Raw genomic sequence first — 18,178 nt, forward strand, 5'->3', positions numbered from 1 at the left:
AGCACAGTAATGCTATTATTGTAAGGCTTCTTGTGGATTGGAAAGAGGGAAAAAAGTGTGTTTTGGCAGCTGAGGAGAGGTCAGGAATGGCAGAAATTCATTAAGGTCTTTAGAGAAGTGAAAGCTTGGTTAATGCAAATCGGGAGGAGGTCGGTGTAGCCAGCTGGGCGCTGATAAGGGCACCGTGCCCTGATAAGGGCTCCCTGCTTGTGCAGGTGGAGAAGGAACACCCGGAAGAGCAGAGATCTCAAAGTCACATTGGATTTATTTTTACAAAGACCGGCATGGAAGGGAGGTGTGACAGAAATCTCCAGATTCAGAGACTCTCTCGTGGCTTTGGGTGGTTTGTGCTGCTTGGCCCAAACCTTGGTTCTGGGCCGGGGCTCAGCTCAGCTGCCTCGGTGCCGTTCCAGAGGGAACAGTTTCTGCAGGATGAGCAGGAATCCTGCTGGTGAGCAGGACACTGGCAGCAGATGCTGCTGCAGGACTTCTCTGAAATGCCTCCTGGATGGAAAAAGCCCTTTACAAGGGCCCATGACCGAAAAGGACATTTTGTGCTGCCTTACAGACTCCTGGAGTGTCCTGCCCCAGGCTGCCAGGGCACCAGCACAGGGATGCCCCAGCGGTGTGGGAAGGCGCCCGAGCAGCTGGGTCAGCCCAGATCCGTCCTGCTTGGCCCCAGGTGTCCCAGCACCGCTCGGGCTCTACGTTCTCCGGACGTTCTCCAGGCGGTAGCTGCTGCGGACAATGGAGTCCAGGAGCTCGGGGGCGATGCTGTGGAACAGCAGCGCGCTGCTGACGGCCCGGGGCGGGTAGTGCAGCTCCCGGCGGCGCAGCGCTCCTGCCCGGATGATCTCCAGGGCACACTCCTCCTTGGGGGCCGGCGTGTCCGGGATAACGTGCGAGACGGCGCGCACGGCGCTCTCTGCAGGGGACAGGGACGGGTTGGGTGGGGGCACCGCCAGCTCCCTCAGGGTGTCTGGGGCATCCTCAGACCCACAAACTCTGGGGGTCAGAGCTGTTTAACAAGGCTTAGAACTGTGAAAATAGCAATTATAAGCTGCCCTTCCCTTTCCACCTCTTGAGCGGTCACAGGACCTCCCCTGAGTTCTCTGCGAGGGTGGCAGAGCCAAAGGCCTCAGGCCACACCTTTTTAAGAGCTGGAGTCCTGCTGCACATCTGCACAGGCTGCAGGCTGCTCCAGCAGCAGTGCAGGAAAGAAAGGACCAGGGAGGGGGTGGTGGGCTCAGCCCGGCTGAGCCCCGGGGACCCGGCGGGGCTGGGCTGACCTGTGTTGATGTAGCCCAGGATGCAGAGCGTGATGGAAACGTTGACCTTGTCTATGATGAGTTCCTGCCTCAAGGAGCTGAAAAATCCGTCTAAGGCGAACTTGGTTGCGGAATAGGAAGCAGTAAAAGGGCCAGCAATTCTACCTGGAGCAGAGACACAGTGCGGGGCTTCAGGGCTGGGCAGGGAGCAGCTCTCCCTTCCTCCTGCCCTGCCAGTGGCTGCAGTGTTGGGATTTAGGGTGTTGGAATAAGCTGTCATAAATGCTTGAGAGAAATAAACACACTCAGGAATGTTTAAAATGTAGCATATGGCACAAAATGCCTTCCAGTGCAGCTGGTACTGCTCTTGTATCCCTGCAGAGATGCCCACGGATTGTAAATGTGTGTTCAATACGTGGCCATGCCTGCAAAATCACCGGCACTGCAGCGAGTGAAGGTGATCAGAGGGTGCCAAGAGACTGACAGGACAAAATACAAATTTCCCAGGGGATTTGAATTGTGCACCATAGATCTAAACCACGTGCTGACCCCGAGTCCCAGCTCTCTGCCTGTGGTCCTTACTGTGCCTTTTGAAAAGAGCCTGGGCAGGGCCCTGTGGCAGGCAGAGGAGGGGCCGTGGGCAGGGCCCCGTGGGCTCACCTGCGATGGATGAAACCACAACGATGCTGCCTTCGCTCTCCCTCAGCATGGGCAGGGCAGCCGTGGCCAAGGCCACGTAGCTGACAAAGTTGATCTCCATGAGCTCCCGGACGTGCCCCACGTCCCCGCTGAAGTAGGTGAAGCCGCTCTGGCCGATGTGGTTCAGGATGAGCATGTCCAGGCCGCCTGGGGGCACAGCAGGTTTGGCACCAGCACCTCCAGCCAGGCGGCTCCCGGGGCTGGGCTGTGTGTGGGGTGAGGAGGGGCGGCTGCCCAGCACCTACCCCAGGTGTTCTCAGCCTCCCTGAGCAGCTCCTCGGGCAGGCCGGGGCTGTCCATGGAGCCGCTGATGTAGCGGGCGGAGGCAGCTCCCAGCTCCAGGCATCGCTCCACGACCTGGGGGCACAGGACGGGGCTGGGTGGGCTCCCCTGCGTGGAACCCCCACCCCGGGCTGCTCCTGTCCTGGGCCAGACAGGGCTCATGCTGGGGGGGCCCTGGGGTGGATCTGGAGGGTACCAGGAGTGCCCGGGCTGGGGTGGATCTGCCCCCAGCCCAGCACGCCCTGCTGGCCGTTTACTTTCTGCAGCTTGGCCTCTGTCCGTGCCGTGAGCAGCAGGTGGGCCTCCATCCGTGCCAGGTGATATGCCATCTGCTCCCCGATGCCACTGCTGGCCCCCGTCACGATCACCCGCTTCCCCCGCAGCATCTCTGCAGAGGAGGGCGCAGAGCTCAGAGCTGGCACAGCCCTGGCTGTGGGCACTGCCGCTCTTCCCTGTCCCCATGGCTCCTCTCTGTCCCTGCCAGCCTCGTCAGACCCTGCTGGAGTCTGAGCTCTGCTCCCCTCCCTGGTGGGGAGCACGTGTGAGGCTCGAGCTGTGCACCCTGCCTGGGCAGGGTGTGGTGGGAGCTGACCAAAAAGGTCTGAATGTGTAAAAGGATTGAATGTTCGAAGTGGGAAAACGGCTTATTTCCTGAATCAGTCATTTACAGAGGTCAGACACGGTGTCCCAGCAGAGCCAGGGGAGTTCCATGAGTTTTCCCTGTGCTCTGACCCCTTGCCCGGGGCTGTCTGCCCTCCCAGCCCTCCTGCTCTGACTCTGCCAGGCCGTTCCAGGTTCCTGTGCACGGCACACTCTGCCCCTCTGGCAGCAGCCTGGCTGTGCTTGTAGAGCCTGTTTCTCCCAGGACTTACCTTCATTGAAGTTCTCAGTTCCTGAATAAAAATAAAAGGCCAATGCTGCTCCCAACAAAGGGATGAAAATCTTCAGGAGCAATCCCATCCCTTTGCAGAGGTGGAGGTGGCTGGAGGCTGCAAATGGGGCTGGGAAGTTTTGAGCTGGTTCTTATCTGACACAAGTTTGCTGGTATCTGTTGGACCTTTTCTTTGCCCTGCTGGTGATTTAGCAAACATTAACCTAATGAAGCTTTGTGTGGCTTTGGACTTTAGGCTGTCCCTTTGCACCCTTGGCCTGCCGGGGCTGTCAGCTGTGCTTTCTGAGAGTGCTGAAGGGAAGGCACTGAGCAGTTCCAGCTCCACAGAGCAGGGGTCTGTGGTTTGGGGGCTGGGACAGCAGTTTGCTGGGGGGTTCTTACCCCTAAAAAATATCACTGTTGAGGAATCCATGGCTTGCAAATGGCAGTAAAAGAGCCAAGAGGATGCATAGGAAAGATCTTCAGCTTTCCCAGTGTTGTGATGCTGCTCAGTCTGGGCAGATGGCAAACGGGTTTGAGAGTGATTTTCTGAAAGTTTAACGGGCAGAACCCACTCTGTGTGTGCTGGTTTGTGTAGGTGATCTTGGAGTAAGGAGAGTGAGCTTAGGAAGGAATTGTTCCTGGGAGGGTGGGAAGGGCCTGGATCCCCGGCGGTGTCCAGTGGAGCTGTGCCCGTGAACAGCTGAGAAAGGCGACAAAACCCCTCCGGCACACGCGGGGCTGTCCGCTTAGCACACTTTATTCAACAATTACCTTAATAATTAGTGTTCCGAGAGCGGGGCAGGGAGCCGCCGGTGCGGCCCCGCTGTGTCCCTGCGGGTGCCGCCAGCGCGTCACCGAGCGGGCGGTGGCGTTGCCGGGCAAAACCGGGGCCGCTCCCGGGGCTCTCCCGGAGCCCGGGGCCGCTCCCGGAGCCCGGGGCTCTCCCGGAGCCCGGGGCTCAGTGCGGCGGGCGGGCGGCGCCGGGGGCCGCGGGCAGGCGGTAGCGGCTCCGCACCAGGTAGTCGAGGAGCTCCGCGGCGCAGTCCCGCAGCAGCAGCGGCAGCCGCGTGGAGCTGTAGCGGTAGTAGAGCTCCCTCCGGCGCAGCGCCGCGCCCTTGAGGATCTCCAGCGCGCACTCGTCCCGCGGCGCCGGCCGCTCCCGCAGCACCTCCGCGGCAGCGCGCACTGCGCGCTCTGCGGGCCGGGTCAGCGCCGCAGCCCGGGTGAGGGGCCAGCAGAGACCCCCGGGGGTGAGGGGAGAGCGGGGACCCGCGGGGGTGTTGGGCTGTGCCAGCCTGTGCCCGGTTTTATGGCACGGGGAAGGAAATGAGATTGGAGGCTGTGTTTTGGTGGCGGGAGGTGGCATCGCCCGGGGGCCCTGCGGCAGGGGTGGGGACAGGAGGAGGAGCCGGGACGGGGATGCTGAGCCCGGAGCAGGGACAGAGCAGCGCTGCTCTTACCGGTGTCGATGAAGCCGAGGATGCAGAGCGTGATGGAGACATTGATGCTCTGAATGGTGAATTCCTGCCTCAGGGAGCTGAAAAATCCATCCAGGGCAAACTTAGTCGCAGAGTAGGGGACGGTAAAGGGGAACCCGACTTTACCTGGACACAGAGCAAAGTTCTGTATTAGCACACGAGGCTGCTCTGCCCCAGCCTCTCTTTTGCCCTCGTCAGAGGCTGTGTTTTACCCAAAGGGAGTTTACAGTCAGGGAAGTGTCGTCCTGGCACCTGAACAGCAGCCTTACAAATATTCTTGTTCAGCTCTTAAGGCCAAAGCCATGGCTCACATCTCTGCTCAGGGCATGGGCAACCCACAGGAACCACAAAACTGAGGGGAGAGATGGAGCAAAGGTGAAACTCTTCTCCCTGGCCACTGAGCTGATCACCAGAACACTGACCAGCAGAGCACCTATGGGTTTAATTGCTGTGCTGGTCAAACACCAAAACGGGGCAATTGGATTGAGCAGGAAACCAATTCCATCAACAGAATCCCAAACCCATCTGGATCTGGGGGCTGGGGCTGGTTTTGGCGGGGTTGCAGTGCTGAGCTGTTGTGGCTCCTGTGGGATGTCTGGTGTCTCTTTGTGCTGCCATCAGCCCAGGTGCCCTGTGGGTGAGTCCCCTGTCACCAGCCCGGTGGCACTGTCCCCTCACCTGCCATGGAGGAGACCACCACAATGCTGCCCTCGCTCTCCTTCAGCATGGGCAGGGCTGACGTGGTCATGGCCACGTAGCTGAGGAAGTTGATTTCCAGGAGCTTTCGGACGTGCTCAACGTCCCCATCAAAAAAGCCAAAGTAGGATGCACCGACGTGGTTCAGGATCAGCATGTCCAGGCCTCCTGCAAGCAGAAAAATGGGCATTAGTGCTGGGGGGGAGAGGGCTGCAACCAGCAAAACAACATTTTCTGGGAGCAGAATAAGTGCAATCCAAGGAAATCAGGTTTTTGGGTCAGAGCTGTGGCCTGTTATCTCCGGAGCAGGGATACAGCCTGGATGGCAGCTGCCAGTAAATATTTTGTTGTGATATATTTTTTAGTATAAAACGCAAATACCATGGCCCAAGGGAGATCACCCCTGAATTGTCTGAGAGGCAGAGGGAGCGCTCCACAGGGAGCTGGACTGCTGCAGTTCTGAGCCCTGACCCATGGCCACGATGGCCGGGGCTGCTGGATCTGCCAGCCCCTGGCACTGGGCTGATGAAATCCGGGGCTGTGACACTGCAAGAGCGTGTCAGGAGGGCACGGGGCTGAAATCGAGAGCGCAGTTCAGTTTGAGAGGCAGCAACGCCGGCAGAGGAGCAGGGCAGAATCGGAGGAGAATTTTTCCCGTCTCGCCCCATCTCTCCCACGTTTTTTGCACGTGGCAAAGAGCAGGGCCAGGCCGAGGTGCTGGCAGCACGCAGGGCGGGTTGCAGACCTACCCAGGGAGGTCTGTGCCTCCCTCACCACACGCTGGGCGAAGGCCGTGTCCTCCATGGTGCCGCTGATGAAGCGCGCCGAGGCCGCCCCCAGCTCCAGGCACCGCCGCACCACCTGCACGACAGCGCGGTCAGCAGCGCCCCAGAGCCCCCGCGTGCCTGCGAGAGGCTGCCTCAGCTCCCTGTGCCGTGTCCCCACCTTAAACCGGCGGTTTGGAGTTTGGGGAGTGTGTTTGGAGCCTTGGGAGCTTCAAAGGGAGCCTGGAACACGGTTCCAGGGTGAGCGCGTTACCCGAGGCAGTCTGAGCTGCGAGCAGGCTGAGCTGGAATTGCACGTGTGCAGGGGAGCAGGAGCCGTGGAATGAGGGTGTGTGGGGATGTGCACAACATCCAGACACTGCAACGGGGAGTGCAGGGGGCTGTGCCTGCAGGAGGGGATGGCTGTGCCTGCAGGAGCTCCCAGAGCACAGAGGGGGCTGGGACCCGTGACTGTCCCCATGCCTGGCTGGGAGCTGTGGCTGTCCCTGTGCCCAGCTGGGAGCTGTGGCTGTCCCCGTGCCCAGCTGGGAGCTGTGGCTGTCCCCGTGCCCAGCTGGGAGCTGTGGCTGTCCCCGTGCCCAGCTGGGAGCTGTGGCTGTCCCCGTGCCCTGCTGGGAGCTGTGGCTGTCCCCGTGCCCAGCTGGGAGCTGTGACTGTCCCTGTATTTTGCTGGGAGCTGTGGCTGTCCCTGTGCCCAGCTGGGAGCTGTGGCTGTCCCCGTGCCCAGCTGGGAGCTGTGACTGTCCCTGTATTTGGCTGGGAGCTGTGGCTGTCCCTGTTCCCGGTTGGGAGCTGTGACTGTCCCTGTGCCCATTTGGGAGCTGTGACTGTCCCTGTGCCCATTTGGGAGCTGTGGCTGTCCCCGTGCCCTGCTGGGGGCTGTGACTGTCCCTGTGCCATGCTGAGGGCTGTTCTGTGGGTGTCCCCGTGGCTGTGGTCCCCTCCCCGTGCCCGTGGGGGCCCTGCCGTGAGCAGAGTGCCCGGGTTGCCGTTTACGCTCTGCAGCTTGGCCTCTGTCCGTGCCGTGACGAGGACGTGGGCTCCCATCCGTGCCAGGTGATATGCCAGCTGCTCCCCGATGCCCGTGCTGGCGCCCGTCACGATCACCCGCTTTCCCCGCAGCATCTCTGCCATGGAGGCACAGCCAGTTCAGTTATCCGAATGCTATTAGAAAAAACCTTAAAACTCAAATGAAAAAACCTCCCTGAGTGCCCTTGAGAAGCAGCAGTTAACTGGAAGGTGAGGGAGCCTGCGAGTGCAAAGCATCCGGCACCAGCAGGGCTCTCCCATCTCATGGAAAAAACTGCAGAATGCAGTGACACAGGGACGGTGCTGGGCTCTTCCAGCAGCTTTTTCCACAAGCTGGGGCACAATTTATCAACGCCCCAACTATTCTGTAACAAAAACAATCCCCTGAGTGCGTGCTCCAAGCTGAAACTCTAACGCTTACAAGCCCTGTTTATAAACTCTTTTCCTGCACACAGGAAAATGGAGCCCTCAGTGCCCTCTGCCTCTTGCCCCCTGCTTCACCTGCTCCCTCGGGAGGTTTTTCTGCATAGTCCTTGCTCAGTTTTGTTTCAAATCTTTGCTAAAGCAATTTTCCTGTATCTGCCACCACACAAAGGCTCAGACGGGGCTTGGTCCGAGCTCTGTCCGGTTTCTATGCAAAACACCCAAATGTGGCTTTTTTTCCTTAAAGACAGATTTGCTTTGGATACTTACCCGGTTTGAAAGTGTCCCTCGCAGAATAGAACCAGAAGGCCAAAACCAATCCCAGAAAGGGAATGAGAATCTTTTGCAAGCGACCCATCCCACTGTGGAGTCAGGAAATACAGCATGAGAGAGAGGGAAGGAACAAAAGCCCTCTGCAGAGCTGCTCCTGCGGGAAGCAGTGATGTGACCCTTTAAAAACCTGTCAGCGGAGGAGCTGCAGCTTCCAAAGCCCTGGAAAATCACGGGTGGGTGGATGGATAAGCCAAGCAAAGCCTTTGCTTTGCTCCCTGCTGCTCGGCCTGGCCAGCGGGGCTGTTTGGCTTCTGCCCACCTCCTTTCATATTTCCTGTCCTACGTTAAAATGCTGAATTTTGCACAACACCCTGGAAGAGGTGTGTCTTTGCTGAGCAGCATCAAGTTTCACTTGGAGAACATCAGAGGGAGCTCAGTGCAGGTGGTTAAACATCGTCCTTTATTCCTGCAGGCCCTGGGTGGGATGTGACCCGTGGGGGGACACCCACAGCTGGCCCTGAGCTCCCCAGGGTGTGGCTGCTCCGAGCCCCAGAGCAGCTCCTGGCGCAGGCAGCAGGGACTCAGCAGCACACTGCACCCCCAACTGAGGCAGGGCTGAGTTTTTAATCTCTTTTTTTGTTGTCTGTGAGCAGATGAGGGAGCAGGGGCTGAGCTGGACCCGTCTGTGGGGTGCAGCCACCTCAGCCCCACAGGGAACACTGGATGTGTTTTCTGCAGAGAAATCCGTGGCCCTGCTGCCGTGGTTCCTCCTGTGGGTTTTGCAAGAGCTTTGCTCTGACTTTTAATTGAAGATAATCTTGAGGAAAACCCACAGAACACCCTGCAGCTCCCTGAGCCTCAGCAGGAGCAAATTCAGTGCTGTGGATCTTGTGCCACAGGGATAAACCAGCCTCCCATCCCCGCCGTGCTGCTGCTCCCACTCGCGGCTTTTCCTGGCCTCGTTTTCCTGCGTGCAACTCAAGAATTTGTTTTTGCCTTTTTCCTGGGGGCGGGGAGCAGGGGGAGGGGGGCAGGAAAGGCTGCCCGGGAAGGGTTTGGGAAGGGTTTGCTGAGCCCGGCTGCTGCTGAAAGCCCCGGCTGGGGCGGCCCGAGGTTCCCCTGCTGCGTGCCCTGAGTCCGAGCTGTGCTTTCCCAGGGATGCTCCTGCCCGCTCTGCTCGCGGGGGTTGCTTTGCTGGGTTCTGGGAAGGGAACTTGTTCTGACAACAAAGCGGGAGAGGGGAGCTGGAGAGCCCCTGCCGGGAGCGCGTTCCAGGGCACGGCTGAGGCTCGGGCAGGTTTGTGCAGGCAGCTCCAAGACCCAAAAACACTTGGCAGGAATTTGGATACCGCTTTTATTTTTTTTCCCCTTTTTTGAGTGGTATTTGGCTTTTTAAAAATAATTTTCAAATCTTGGTCAAATGCGGAAGATTTTCCTTTGCTTTTTTCTTTGCCCTTTTGCTTTCCTTTATCCCATAGACATTAAAATGTTATTATTCCTGTCCCAGTGCCCTTTGTCATGAACAGAGCTCTAGTTCCTTTCTTTACAGACGATGTAAAGAGCTGCCCCAGTTCTACTTCTCCACTTGCACATTCTGCAGAACCCCACTGCTGGGAATGCACTGCCAGTCCCAAGGGAGATGAGAGGATTGTAGGATGGCTTTGGGTTGGTCTGATATCACATTTCTACATGCTGCTGGTTTAGAGAAAATACTGTGATGTTTAAGTCATTTCCAAGCCTTAAATTTTTGGTTTTTTCCATGTGTGACCAAACTGGGAATTGCTGCCTTGAAATTCCGTTGTTGGAACTGTGGCTGCTCTGAGCCTTGGCCGCTGTCCCTGTTCCCGGTGCCCTTGGAGCTGGGTGGCTGAGGATGATATTCTTATCTGCACCCCTAAATTTAGCCCCTGGAGTATCCAGTGTCCACACTGCAAATAGCGAGTGAGGACTGTCAGCAAACATCCAGCTCCTGCCTTTGGAGTGGCTGCGCTGTGAGGGGAGGGCTGCTGCTTGGAGTGGCCTTCAGCTCCGAGGGATGAGGGGCTGGATGGCAGCTCCAGGCTGAAATCAGATCTTTGGAAAGATGGGTACAGACAAAGACTCACCACATTTTGTGCCAACTGCATTTTTCCTGAGGATTTAATGTACCAGCAAAGTGTCACGCTTAGAGGTTGGAATAAACCAGATTCAGACAAGTCTGAGAGCAGCAGAAACCAACCTCATGCGAACCCAGCAATGTAACTCAGCCCTGGGGCAGTGTGTGGCTCTCCCCAGGAGTTTGTCCCTCAGGATTTGGGTTTAACTCACCCTTAAATGCCCTCCCCAGTGCTCGCTAGTCCCGTGTGCCTTACCCCACCTGCTTTCTCTCTGCTCTATCCCGGTGTTTATAATTCAGCTTTGTCTTTTCAGTTTGCCCGGGGCTGTGGGGATGCTCTTTGCTGTTTGCCGTGGCTGTGCTGCAGCTCTGCTGGGCTTTGAGGATGTGCAGGTTTTGCTGCAGTGAGGATGTGCAGGTTTTGCTGGAGCCTGTCACTGCTGCACTGGGCCGGTTTGGCCCGGGTCACTGCCGGAGAGGTGCCAAAGGGGTCACCGAGCCGGTGCCCGCTGGATTTAGCGGGAGGTTTAAACGGGACTTTACGCAGTCGTTGCGGTAAAATCAGTGATTAATCTCGTCTAATTGCCCCCTCTGCAGAGGGCAGCGCTGCCCCGGGTGCCTGCAGTGCCCTGGGGCAGGGGCAGCGCTCAGGGCTGACCCCGGGCTGGCCTGGGGGGGGGGGCCGTGCCTGCTGAGCCCCCCGCCCGCAGGAGAGCAGCCCGTCCTCGCAGGACACGGTCCCCGGGGCGGCTCCCGGAGCAGGGCTGTGCCTGAGCTGTCTAATCCCGTTAGTGTCTTAGGAGCAGCTATTTTGACTGTTCACAACCCTCTTTGCTTTAAGCTCATAACCCCGGGGCTGGAACACTGGGAAGAGGAGGTGTGGGCAGCCCTGGGACGGTGGGAGCCGGCCTGGGAGGGCTCAGCGGGGTCACCCCTGGCTCAGGAGCGCCCTCTCCTCCCCTTCCGAGAGCCCCTTTCCCGCGGGGCAGGGTGAGACCCCTGGAGCTCGCAGGGGAGCCCAGGCTGGGCACTGAGGGGCAGCCCCGGTGCCCCGGGCACGGCTGCAGTCTCACCTCGGGGTAACCCGGGACAGCGCTGGGCTGCGGCCGCCGGACAGGACAGGGCAGCCCCGGAGCGCCCCCGTCCCGGACACAGCCACAGCTCCCGCTGTCCCCTGCACTGGGGCTGCCACAGGGAGTTCCAGCCCCGCCTGCCCTGAGGCCCTGCTGGAAATGGAAAACCCCTGGAAAAGCTGCAGTGGGCAGGACAGTGGATGCTCCTCAGCTGATGGCTCCCTTCAGGCCTCAGTTCTCCTGTTTTCCCATGGAACTTCCATGTATCAGTGAGGAGTGGGGTTGTTCAGGCTTGCCAGAGACGAGAGGGTTTGTTACAGACTAGATGAAGTAATTCTCAAAGGCTATTTAAATTCAAGTATACTTTTAATTGAGGAAAAGGTACTTTGAAGTTGACATTGTTGTGCAGATACTGGGTAGGATTCTTTCTCCACTCTGTTTTGGTAACAGAAATCATTGTCAACAAAGTGAATTGTGGGTTATGTATTATGAAAATTAAATTGCGAACTTCAGCCACATTCTGATATTTTCAGGTCCTTGTGCATCTCTTGGAGGAGCTGTGCATGGGGCACTGAGGTCTGGCAGGGGTTTTCCATTTTCCATGATCCAGTGTTCGGCTCAATCGTTTTGCTTTTAGCTGGAGAGTGGCACGTGGCTGGTGCATCTCCCAGTTTGTGTGTGAGGTGTGTATCCTGCTGCTCCCCCTGCCCTGCGGGTGCCTTTGAGCAGATAAAAGAGGATTTTCTGTCCTCTCAGGACTGGCAGGGCCTGTTTGCCTGCCCTCCCCTCTCAGTGTGCTCAGGATCCTCAGCTGTGGCTGGCTGGATACTTTATTTGACTGACATGACATAGTCCCAAGTGCAACAGATTCTTGCTAAGCCCCAGAACATTTTTAAATAGGTGAAAGTCCTCTAATGGTCCTGGCAGTGCTCTGAAGCCTGGAACAGTTTCCACACCCTCCAGGCTGACTGTGCCATCTCCGTTTTTTTCCATCTGTGACACCCTGTGGCACTGGCAGCCAATATTACTCTGCACAATCGGGGGTCTGTGGTGGCTTTGTGAAAGATCCCAGGAAAGGCAGAAAGGTTTTGGGTTTCAGATTTTGGTTTCCAATGCAGCAGCTGGAGCCTGTTGGAGGTTTGCCAGGACAAGAATGGGGTTTTGATTTATTTTTAACCAGTTCTGTGCACACATGGCCGTGACAGAGACAAATCTGTGCCATTGAACCCAGGTAACCCCTGAGGTACAGCCCCACCTCCCGCTCGGGGCAGGCGGCACCTCCTCCCCAGCTGGCCCCTGGGGAGGAGCAGAGGGACAGACAGAACAGAGCCCCAGAGCAGCCCCGGCCTTTATGGGGAGGGGACACCCCTTCCTCCACTGTCCCCTGGCCCCCGGCCCCCCAAAAGGAGCCAGAGCTGTGAGCACAACCTCTGCGAAAATCAGAAGGCTTTGAAAATAAATGCAGCAAGAGAGAGCGCTGGTACCATATAAAATATTTATTGATCTTGCAAAATGGTGTAAAACGCGTCCTTAAGAAAAATAAGAAACCGTGCTGTGCGTCGTGCACAGGTTCATACCAACAAAAGGTATTTTTCCCCACTGCTGCACAGCAGCAAATATAACCCCTCCCGTGTGCCGAGTCTCTGCCGTGCGGTCTCCTTCAGCCTCCTCCGAGCTGGAACCCCCGGGCGGGCCCTGCGGCGGCGCTGCCCGGCCTAGGACGCGTGGTGCCGGGTCACCAGCGCCCGCTGCAGCGCCGGCCGCGCCTTGCCCTTGTCCGGCACCAAATCCTCCCTCGTCTGCGGCAGCCGCTGCTCCCGGGCCGCCGCCGCCTTCCTCCTGTCCTCCTCCTCCTCCTGCAGCCCGCCCTGGGAGCTGAAGGGGCTGCACACGGTCTCCACCAGGCCGATGACCACCCCGAAGAAGGCCAGCACGCTGCCCAGCATGTACAGCTTGACCATCTTCCTGTTGGGCTTCTGGCTGAGCATTTCCTTGGCGAAGGGGATCAGCTCGTGCATGGTTTCCATTTTGGTTCAGCAGCAGCAGGTTTAGGCGTCAGTTCTGGAAGAGGAGAGAGAGGGAAGCGAGTTAGACCCAGCTGCTGTGGCTGCAGAGCGCCCCGGGCTCCCTGAGCTGCCCGCGGACCCCCGGCTGCGCTTTAAACGGGGATCGGGCTTTTGCCGGAGGTTTCCTTCAGGAAAACGCACCCGCGCCGTCCCCGCGGTGCCCCAGCCAGGGCAGACCCTCCCCAGGACCGAGCCCTGCCCCGGCTGCGGTGAGGGGCGCACGATGCTGCTCCCGCTCCTTTCCCGCAGCGTCCCCGTCCCGCGGCACCCCCGGCGCACCCCCGGCGCACCCCCGGCGCACCCCCGGGGCCCCCCGCCCCTCGCAGCCCTTACCGGGGGTGTTGCTGCGGGGCCGGGCTGTGCAGGGAGCGCTGCGGTGTTGCTGCGGAGCTGTGTTGGATGTTGGAGCTGTCGCCGGTGCTGTCGCTGTCGCGGCCGCTCCGCTGCAGCTGCTGCCCGGCGCCGCCGCCGCCGCCTTTTATCGCTGGCGGGGCGGGCGGGGGCCGGGCCGGGGCTCGGGCCAGCCTGGCCCCCCCTCGCCGCTTGGCAGCTTCTGCCCCTAATCCGGCCAGACGAAAAAAAAAACCCTGCCTTTTTTTTTTTTTTTTTAAACCCTTTCCTCCCCACCTTTGTAAAAACTTTTTTTTTTTTTTTTTAATCTCCTCCTTCCATTTCTCATTCCATTTCTTTGTCCCTCCATTTCTCCTTGTGTTTTCCCATCCCTCCTTCCATTTCTCTTCCTTCTCTTAAAAATTTCTGGTTTTACTCCCTCCAAAAAACCCCCAAATTGTCTCAAAGTCCGATTCCCATACTGGAGAGCTGCTGCCTGACTTGCTGTGCAGTACCTGCTTCTGCAACCAATATTTGATACGTTCATAGCAGCTTTGCTGAGTGCCTGGGAGGGAGGGACAGGGTCTGTATCCACAGCTCCCAAAACAAGGCAGAGTTTTGGATCCAGGGCTCGGGGCTGTGCGAGGCCAGCTCAGCAGAACGTCCCTGCCTTGCTGCCCCTTCTCGAGGGGGAGAAAACCCCCCGGGAGGCACCGGGGGTGTCACCCAGGCCGAGGTGTGTGGAAAGTTCTCCAGGTGCCCCAAGGCACAGGGAACCACGAGCAGGTGATTCTGCAGCGGGGCAGCCCCGATTTCTGGGACTGAGAGAACCTTTGGAAACTCCAAAGCTGGGGGAGGTTACATCACCATAAGGCCCCCTCGTCACTTCTCCTGTGCCTGCTGCTGAATCTGTCACCCCTCGGTGTCACTCCTTGTGCCACCTGCAGGACGGGGCAGTTTCCTGGGCAGAAGCAGAGCTGCCACTCTGCCTGCCTGGGCTGCAGCCAGGGAGGTTGCACCAATAACCCCGGCACTACTGATGATGCAAGAACCATTGCATCATCACCATCACCATCATCTGCTGGGCTGCAGGGTCCAGCAGGGCACAGACTCTGCTCTGGCTGCAGGAATCCTGTGGATTCCATGCACATCTCACAGAGCTGCTACAGCCACGGGAAGCTGTTGGGATTTACAGATGACGGATTTCCTGGCTGATCCGTGTGGCTGAGATGATGGGAACTGCTCTGCTGATGTATAGAAATTAAAATACAAACTGATGTTGTGGCAGCAATTCTAGGAAGAGGTTGGTGCATGTGGGAGGAGGTGAAGCTCAGAGGGAGCCTCCAAGGGATGCTGTAAAGGAGTTTGGATCCCCAGGGGGTGGTCAGGCAGCCCCAGAGCATCTGGAGATGAAGGGAACTTGTCCCCAGCCAGGGAGGGAAGAAGGGGCTCCCCTTAGCCCTGCCCCCCCGGCAGGTGGAACACAGGCCCTGTGGCACAGGGGAGGTGGGGGTGATGCCCTGAACTGGGTTTTGCCTCAGCACACGCAGGGGAAACCTCTCTGTGACGTAAATAACGGGAGATGGGAATGGCTGCTGCTGTGTCTGCCCTTCCTGCCCCTGCAATCCTCCAGGTGAGCAATGTCCCCCCTTCCTCCCTTCCTTCCTTCCCTCCTCCCCAGGCTTTGATGCCTCACACACTGCTCGGTGCAGACCCACCCCAAAGAGGGGCACGGTCCTTGAATCTCTCGGGTTTTCCCCTTCTGGCCGGGCACTGAGTCACCCCTGGCTGCTCACACCCCTCACATCCCTCACATCCCGCACGTCCCGGGGCAGCTGCAGCTGCCCCTGCCCAAGGAAATGCTTCTGGGGAAAACTTGTGTTCTTCTTTTCTTTTTTTCTTTTCTTTTCTTTTCTTTTTTTTCTTTTCTTTTCTTTTCTTTTTTTTTTTTTTTTTTTGCAAGTTTTGAGTCTGCTTAGGAAATTTCATTGCAAGACTGGCTGTAAAAGTTGCTAAAGACTTGTCTATCCCTCCTCGGCGTCTGGGCTTTTTTTACTTTAAATAAAGGGTCCTTATCTTCTCTGCCAACTTGGCAGCCGAGGTTGCGGCTGGTTCCTGCGTTCGGGCCGTGTTTTTTCTCTTCTGCAACACTCAACAAAATGTCCATTGGAGAAAAGATAGCTGGAGGAGACAGCGACCAGACAGGGGAAGGTCAAGGTCAGCGCTCCTGCCGGGGCTCTCGGGGGGTCCCGGTGCTGACCCTCCCCAGGGAGGGGTGGGGGCTGCCCGGGCCCTGCTCAGCCCCTGCAGCAGCAGCGGAGCTGCACCCGGCCCCTGGCTCAAAGGTCACTGTGAAGTGTTGGAATCGTGACATTTGACCTAAAAGAGTGATTTTTGGTTGCCTTTGTTTTTTTCAGGCAGGGTTTTTGTTGCCTGCTGATCCCTATGTTAGTGAGTTTTACCCTGAGGGCTGGGAGGGGGATTTTTGTTCATTTATTACTGATGGAGATGTCCATGCATTCCCAAGGTACTGAGAGCGGGAGCTTTTGGGATAACACAGAGCTCAGGAGAATTTTGAGCATTAACCAATCACCTGATAATCATCTCTGGCAAACACTCCTCATAGCAGCACTCAGATTGTGTTGATCTAATTTAACAACATTTAATTCCATTTCGGTTTAGATTTCAATAACAAAGTCTATGCAAGCTCATTGTGTGGACATTTAAATTGAATTAAGTGTAGATAAAACGATTAATGATTAACACTAAATTAGACTAATTTTAGCTGTTCTAAATCTTATTTAGGAGAGTCTGCACGAGGATGTTGTCAGGTTTAATCGCAACTTTGATTAAACCAGGCTTTGTGGCTGGGGGAGCTGCACGAGTTTAACGTCACGGGGGGAAGAGCTCTGCCTGAACTTCCAGAGCAGCGTCAGCAGCCGCGGCTTAACCCGAATCCTGCGGGGAGGGAGGCCGGGGTGTGTGGCAGCCCGGGGGATGACGCTCCTCAGCTCCTGGAGATCTGCTCGGGGTGGCTCTGAGGAGGTGCAGGTGATGCTGAGCCTCTCCCGGAGCCGAGCTCCTGCTGGGTTACCCTGCACGGGTAACCTGGGCGATGCTCTGGGAATGGGAGCAGCGGGAGCGCTGCCCTGGCTGCAGGGGGACACGGAGTGAGGAGCCGGGGGAGAGCTCCAGGTGCCCCAGCTCCGGTTTCACTGGTTTCACTGGTTTCACTGTCGCGGGGTTGGCACACTCCGTGCTGGCCTGGCAGGGGCACGGCAGGCGCTGGCCACGCTGTGGCCACGTGCTGGCAGCTCAGGGAGGAGGAGAAGTGCCCTGAAAGGGGCTGGGAGGGAAAGGGAGCTGCCCCTCCTGCCAGAACACCCCCATAGGAGGCTCCAGGACATCTGATCCGCGGGCTGCTGGAGGTGGTGTCACCCTGGAACACTCGAGGGAATAAGGATTGAAAAAGGAAAGGGAACCCTAAAGCCCAGCAAGGCACATTACAGGTCTGTCCTATTGAAAATGAATAAAATAATGCAGGTTTGGTTCCATCAGCCCGGCTGTGCTGCTGGGCTGGCCCCAGGGGAGCCTCCCCCGGGCTGTGCTGGACACAGAGTGGCCCGTGGTGACCTGGTCACGGTGGTGACCTGCTCTGCTGCCGTGTCAGGAGCGGCTGCTGCCCTGGGCAGGTCACGGAGGCACAGCCACAGGGACTTTGCTGCCTGGTCCCCAGTCTTGTCCTTGGGACAGAACCCTGGGCTGCCTCTGGGTGCCAGCTCCTGGAATGGGGCACAGCCCTCCCCTCGGTGGGCCTGGCAGCAGAATGAGAGCAGGGCAGAGCTGGTGCCTCATGTCCCACACGTCCCTGAGTGGACAAGGGTCGGGCACTGCTGGACTTTGTCTGTGCCCGGCCCTCAGCCCAGCAAAGTGGGACCAGACTCAGTTTTACCTGGGCAGCTCAAACCTTGTTCCAGTTCCAGCATTTGGGGAAGGCCCGAGCTGGCTGCCAGGAGCAGCAAACAGTTTGTCCTTCGTGCCACACACAGGGACAACCTGAGGCTTAAAGGGGGCTCTGAAATGTCCCGATAATTTTGCCTTCTGCCCTGGATGTTGCAGGGGGAGGCTGGCTGGCACCAGGGGTGCAGAGACCCCTCCATTCCACAGCCTGGAAAAAGCCAAACCCCCCCAGGGGGAGCTGGACACTTTCCTAATGGAATATTTTCACGGTTAGAAAAAGGGGACGTGACAAAAATAACGCTGTTCCCCTGCAAGGATAATTTTATCGAGGTCCCGGTGGGAAGCGGGCGCAGTGCCAGCCTGTGCCCTGCCAGCTCTGCACCGTGTCCCTGGGGGCTCTGCAGCCCAGCCCCTCCTGCTCCACGGGGGATCCTGGGGGTTCTGTGCCCACCCAGCGTGGGCCAGGGCACAGGGAACTCCCCGGGGTGGGAAAGGAGCTGGGGGGAAAAAGGAAAACCCAGTTTAAGGGCAAGTCCTGAGTCTTTGCTTTGCTGTACAAGTGGTGTTGAAGGGGTTTGGGACAAGTGCTCTGCTGTGGTTGTGGAGCAGGTCCTGAGCTCAGTGCTGGGCACAGCTGTCCCCTCCACGGGGACATGTCCCAGCTGTGCCCACAGCTGGCACTGGGCAGGGACTGCAGAGGGAGGCTGCGCTCACAGGGTGCTGCACTTTGGAGCCCTCTCCCAGAGTTATTGGAATTTAAACCTAAACTAGGTCAGTGGCATTTCAGTTCAAAGTTTTATTTGCTTTCAGAGCAGGTTTTCAGAACATGAATTGGAATTTCGTCAGG

General features: G+C 58.0%; 4 protein-coding genes across 7 annotated transcripts in view; 1 reads left to right on the forward strand and 3 right to left on the reverse strand.

Moving 5' to 3' along the window:
* Positions 1 to 263: 263 nt before the first annotated feature.
* LOC134561355 (11-beta-hydroxysteroid dehydrogenase 1-like) lies at positions 264 to 3,305 on the reverse strand. Its single transcript, XM_063418272.1, has 6 exons — positions 3,122 to 3,305; positions 2,507 to 2,637; positions 2,213 to 2,324; positions 1,929 to 2,114; positions 1,290 to 1,433; positions 264 to 925 (listed from the first exon to the last, which is right to left on the reverse strand). Exons 1-6 carry the CDS (start codon positions 3,207 to 3,209, stop codon positions 705 to 707), a joined length of 882 nt encoding a protein of 293 aa, XP_063274342.1. The 5' UTR covers positions 3,210 to 3,305; the 3' UTR covers positions 264 to 704.
* A 566-nt stretch (positions 3,306 to 3,871) lies between these two features.
* On the reverse strand, positions 3,872 to 8,136 carry LOC134561354 (11-beta-hydroxysteroid dehydrogenase 1-like). Of its 3 annotated transcripts, none has more exons than XM_063418270.1 (7): positions 7,995 to 8,136; positions 7,805 to 7,896; positions 7,106 to 7,209; positions 6,047 to 6,158; positions 5,280 to 5,465; positions 4,584 to 4,727; positions 3,872 to 4,317 (listed from the first exon to the last, which is right to left on the reverse strand). In XM_063418270.1, the coding sequence occupies exons 2-7, from the start codon at positions 7,890 to 7,892 to the stop codon at positions 4,082 to 4,084; spliced, it is 870 nt and encodes a 289-aa protein (XP_063274340.1). In that variant the 5' UTR covers positions 7,893 to 7,896; positions 7,995 to 8,136; the 3' UTR covers positions 3,872 to 4,081. The 3 variants fall into 3 exon arrangements, with proteins under 3 accessions (XP_063274340.1, XP_063274339.1, XP_063274341.1); XM_063418269.1 differs by having other exon boundaries at positions 7,079 to 7,209; XM_063418271.1 differs by lacking the exon at positions 7,995 to 8,136 and having other exon boundaries at positions 7,079 to 7,246; positions 7,805 to 7,884.
* Positions 4,123 to 18,178, forward strand: part of LAMB3 (laminin subunit beta 3) — a 38,574-nt gene continuing 24,518 nt past the window's right edge. Inside the window, exon 1 of one of the 2 annotated variants that reach the window (XM_063418263.1) lies at positions 4,123 to 4,141. The gene's annotated coding sequence lies outside the window, so the exon portion shown is untranslated. Of the gene's footprint in view, positions 4,142 to 16,754; positions 16,881 to 18,178 lie in introns of those variants that run through there. The other variant, XM_063418261.1, reaches the window with a different exon arrangement.
* G0S2 (G0/G1 switch 2) lies at positions 12,457 to 13,597 on the reverse strand. Its single transcript, XM_063418258.1, has 2 exons — positions 13,375 to 13,597; positions 12,457 to 13,036 (listed from the first exon to the last, which is right to left on the reverse strand). The coding sequence occupies exon 2, from the start codon at positions 13,000 to 13,002 to the stop codon at positions 12,691 to 12,693; it is 312 nt and encodes a 103-aa protein (XP_063274328.1). The 5' UTR covers positions 13,003 to 13,036; positions 13,375 to 13,597; the 3' UTR covers positions 12,457 to 12,690.

The sequence above is a fragment of the Prinia subflava genome, chromosome 23 (genome assembly GCF_021018805.1).
Source record: "Prinia subflava isolate CZ2003 ecotype Zambia chromosome 23, Cam_Psub_1.2, whole genome shotgun sequence".
Classification (NCBI taxonomy): Eukaryota; Metazoa; Chordata; class Aves; order Passeriformes; family Cisticolidae; genus Prinia; species Prinia subflava.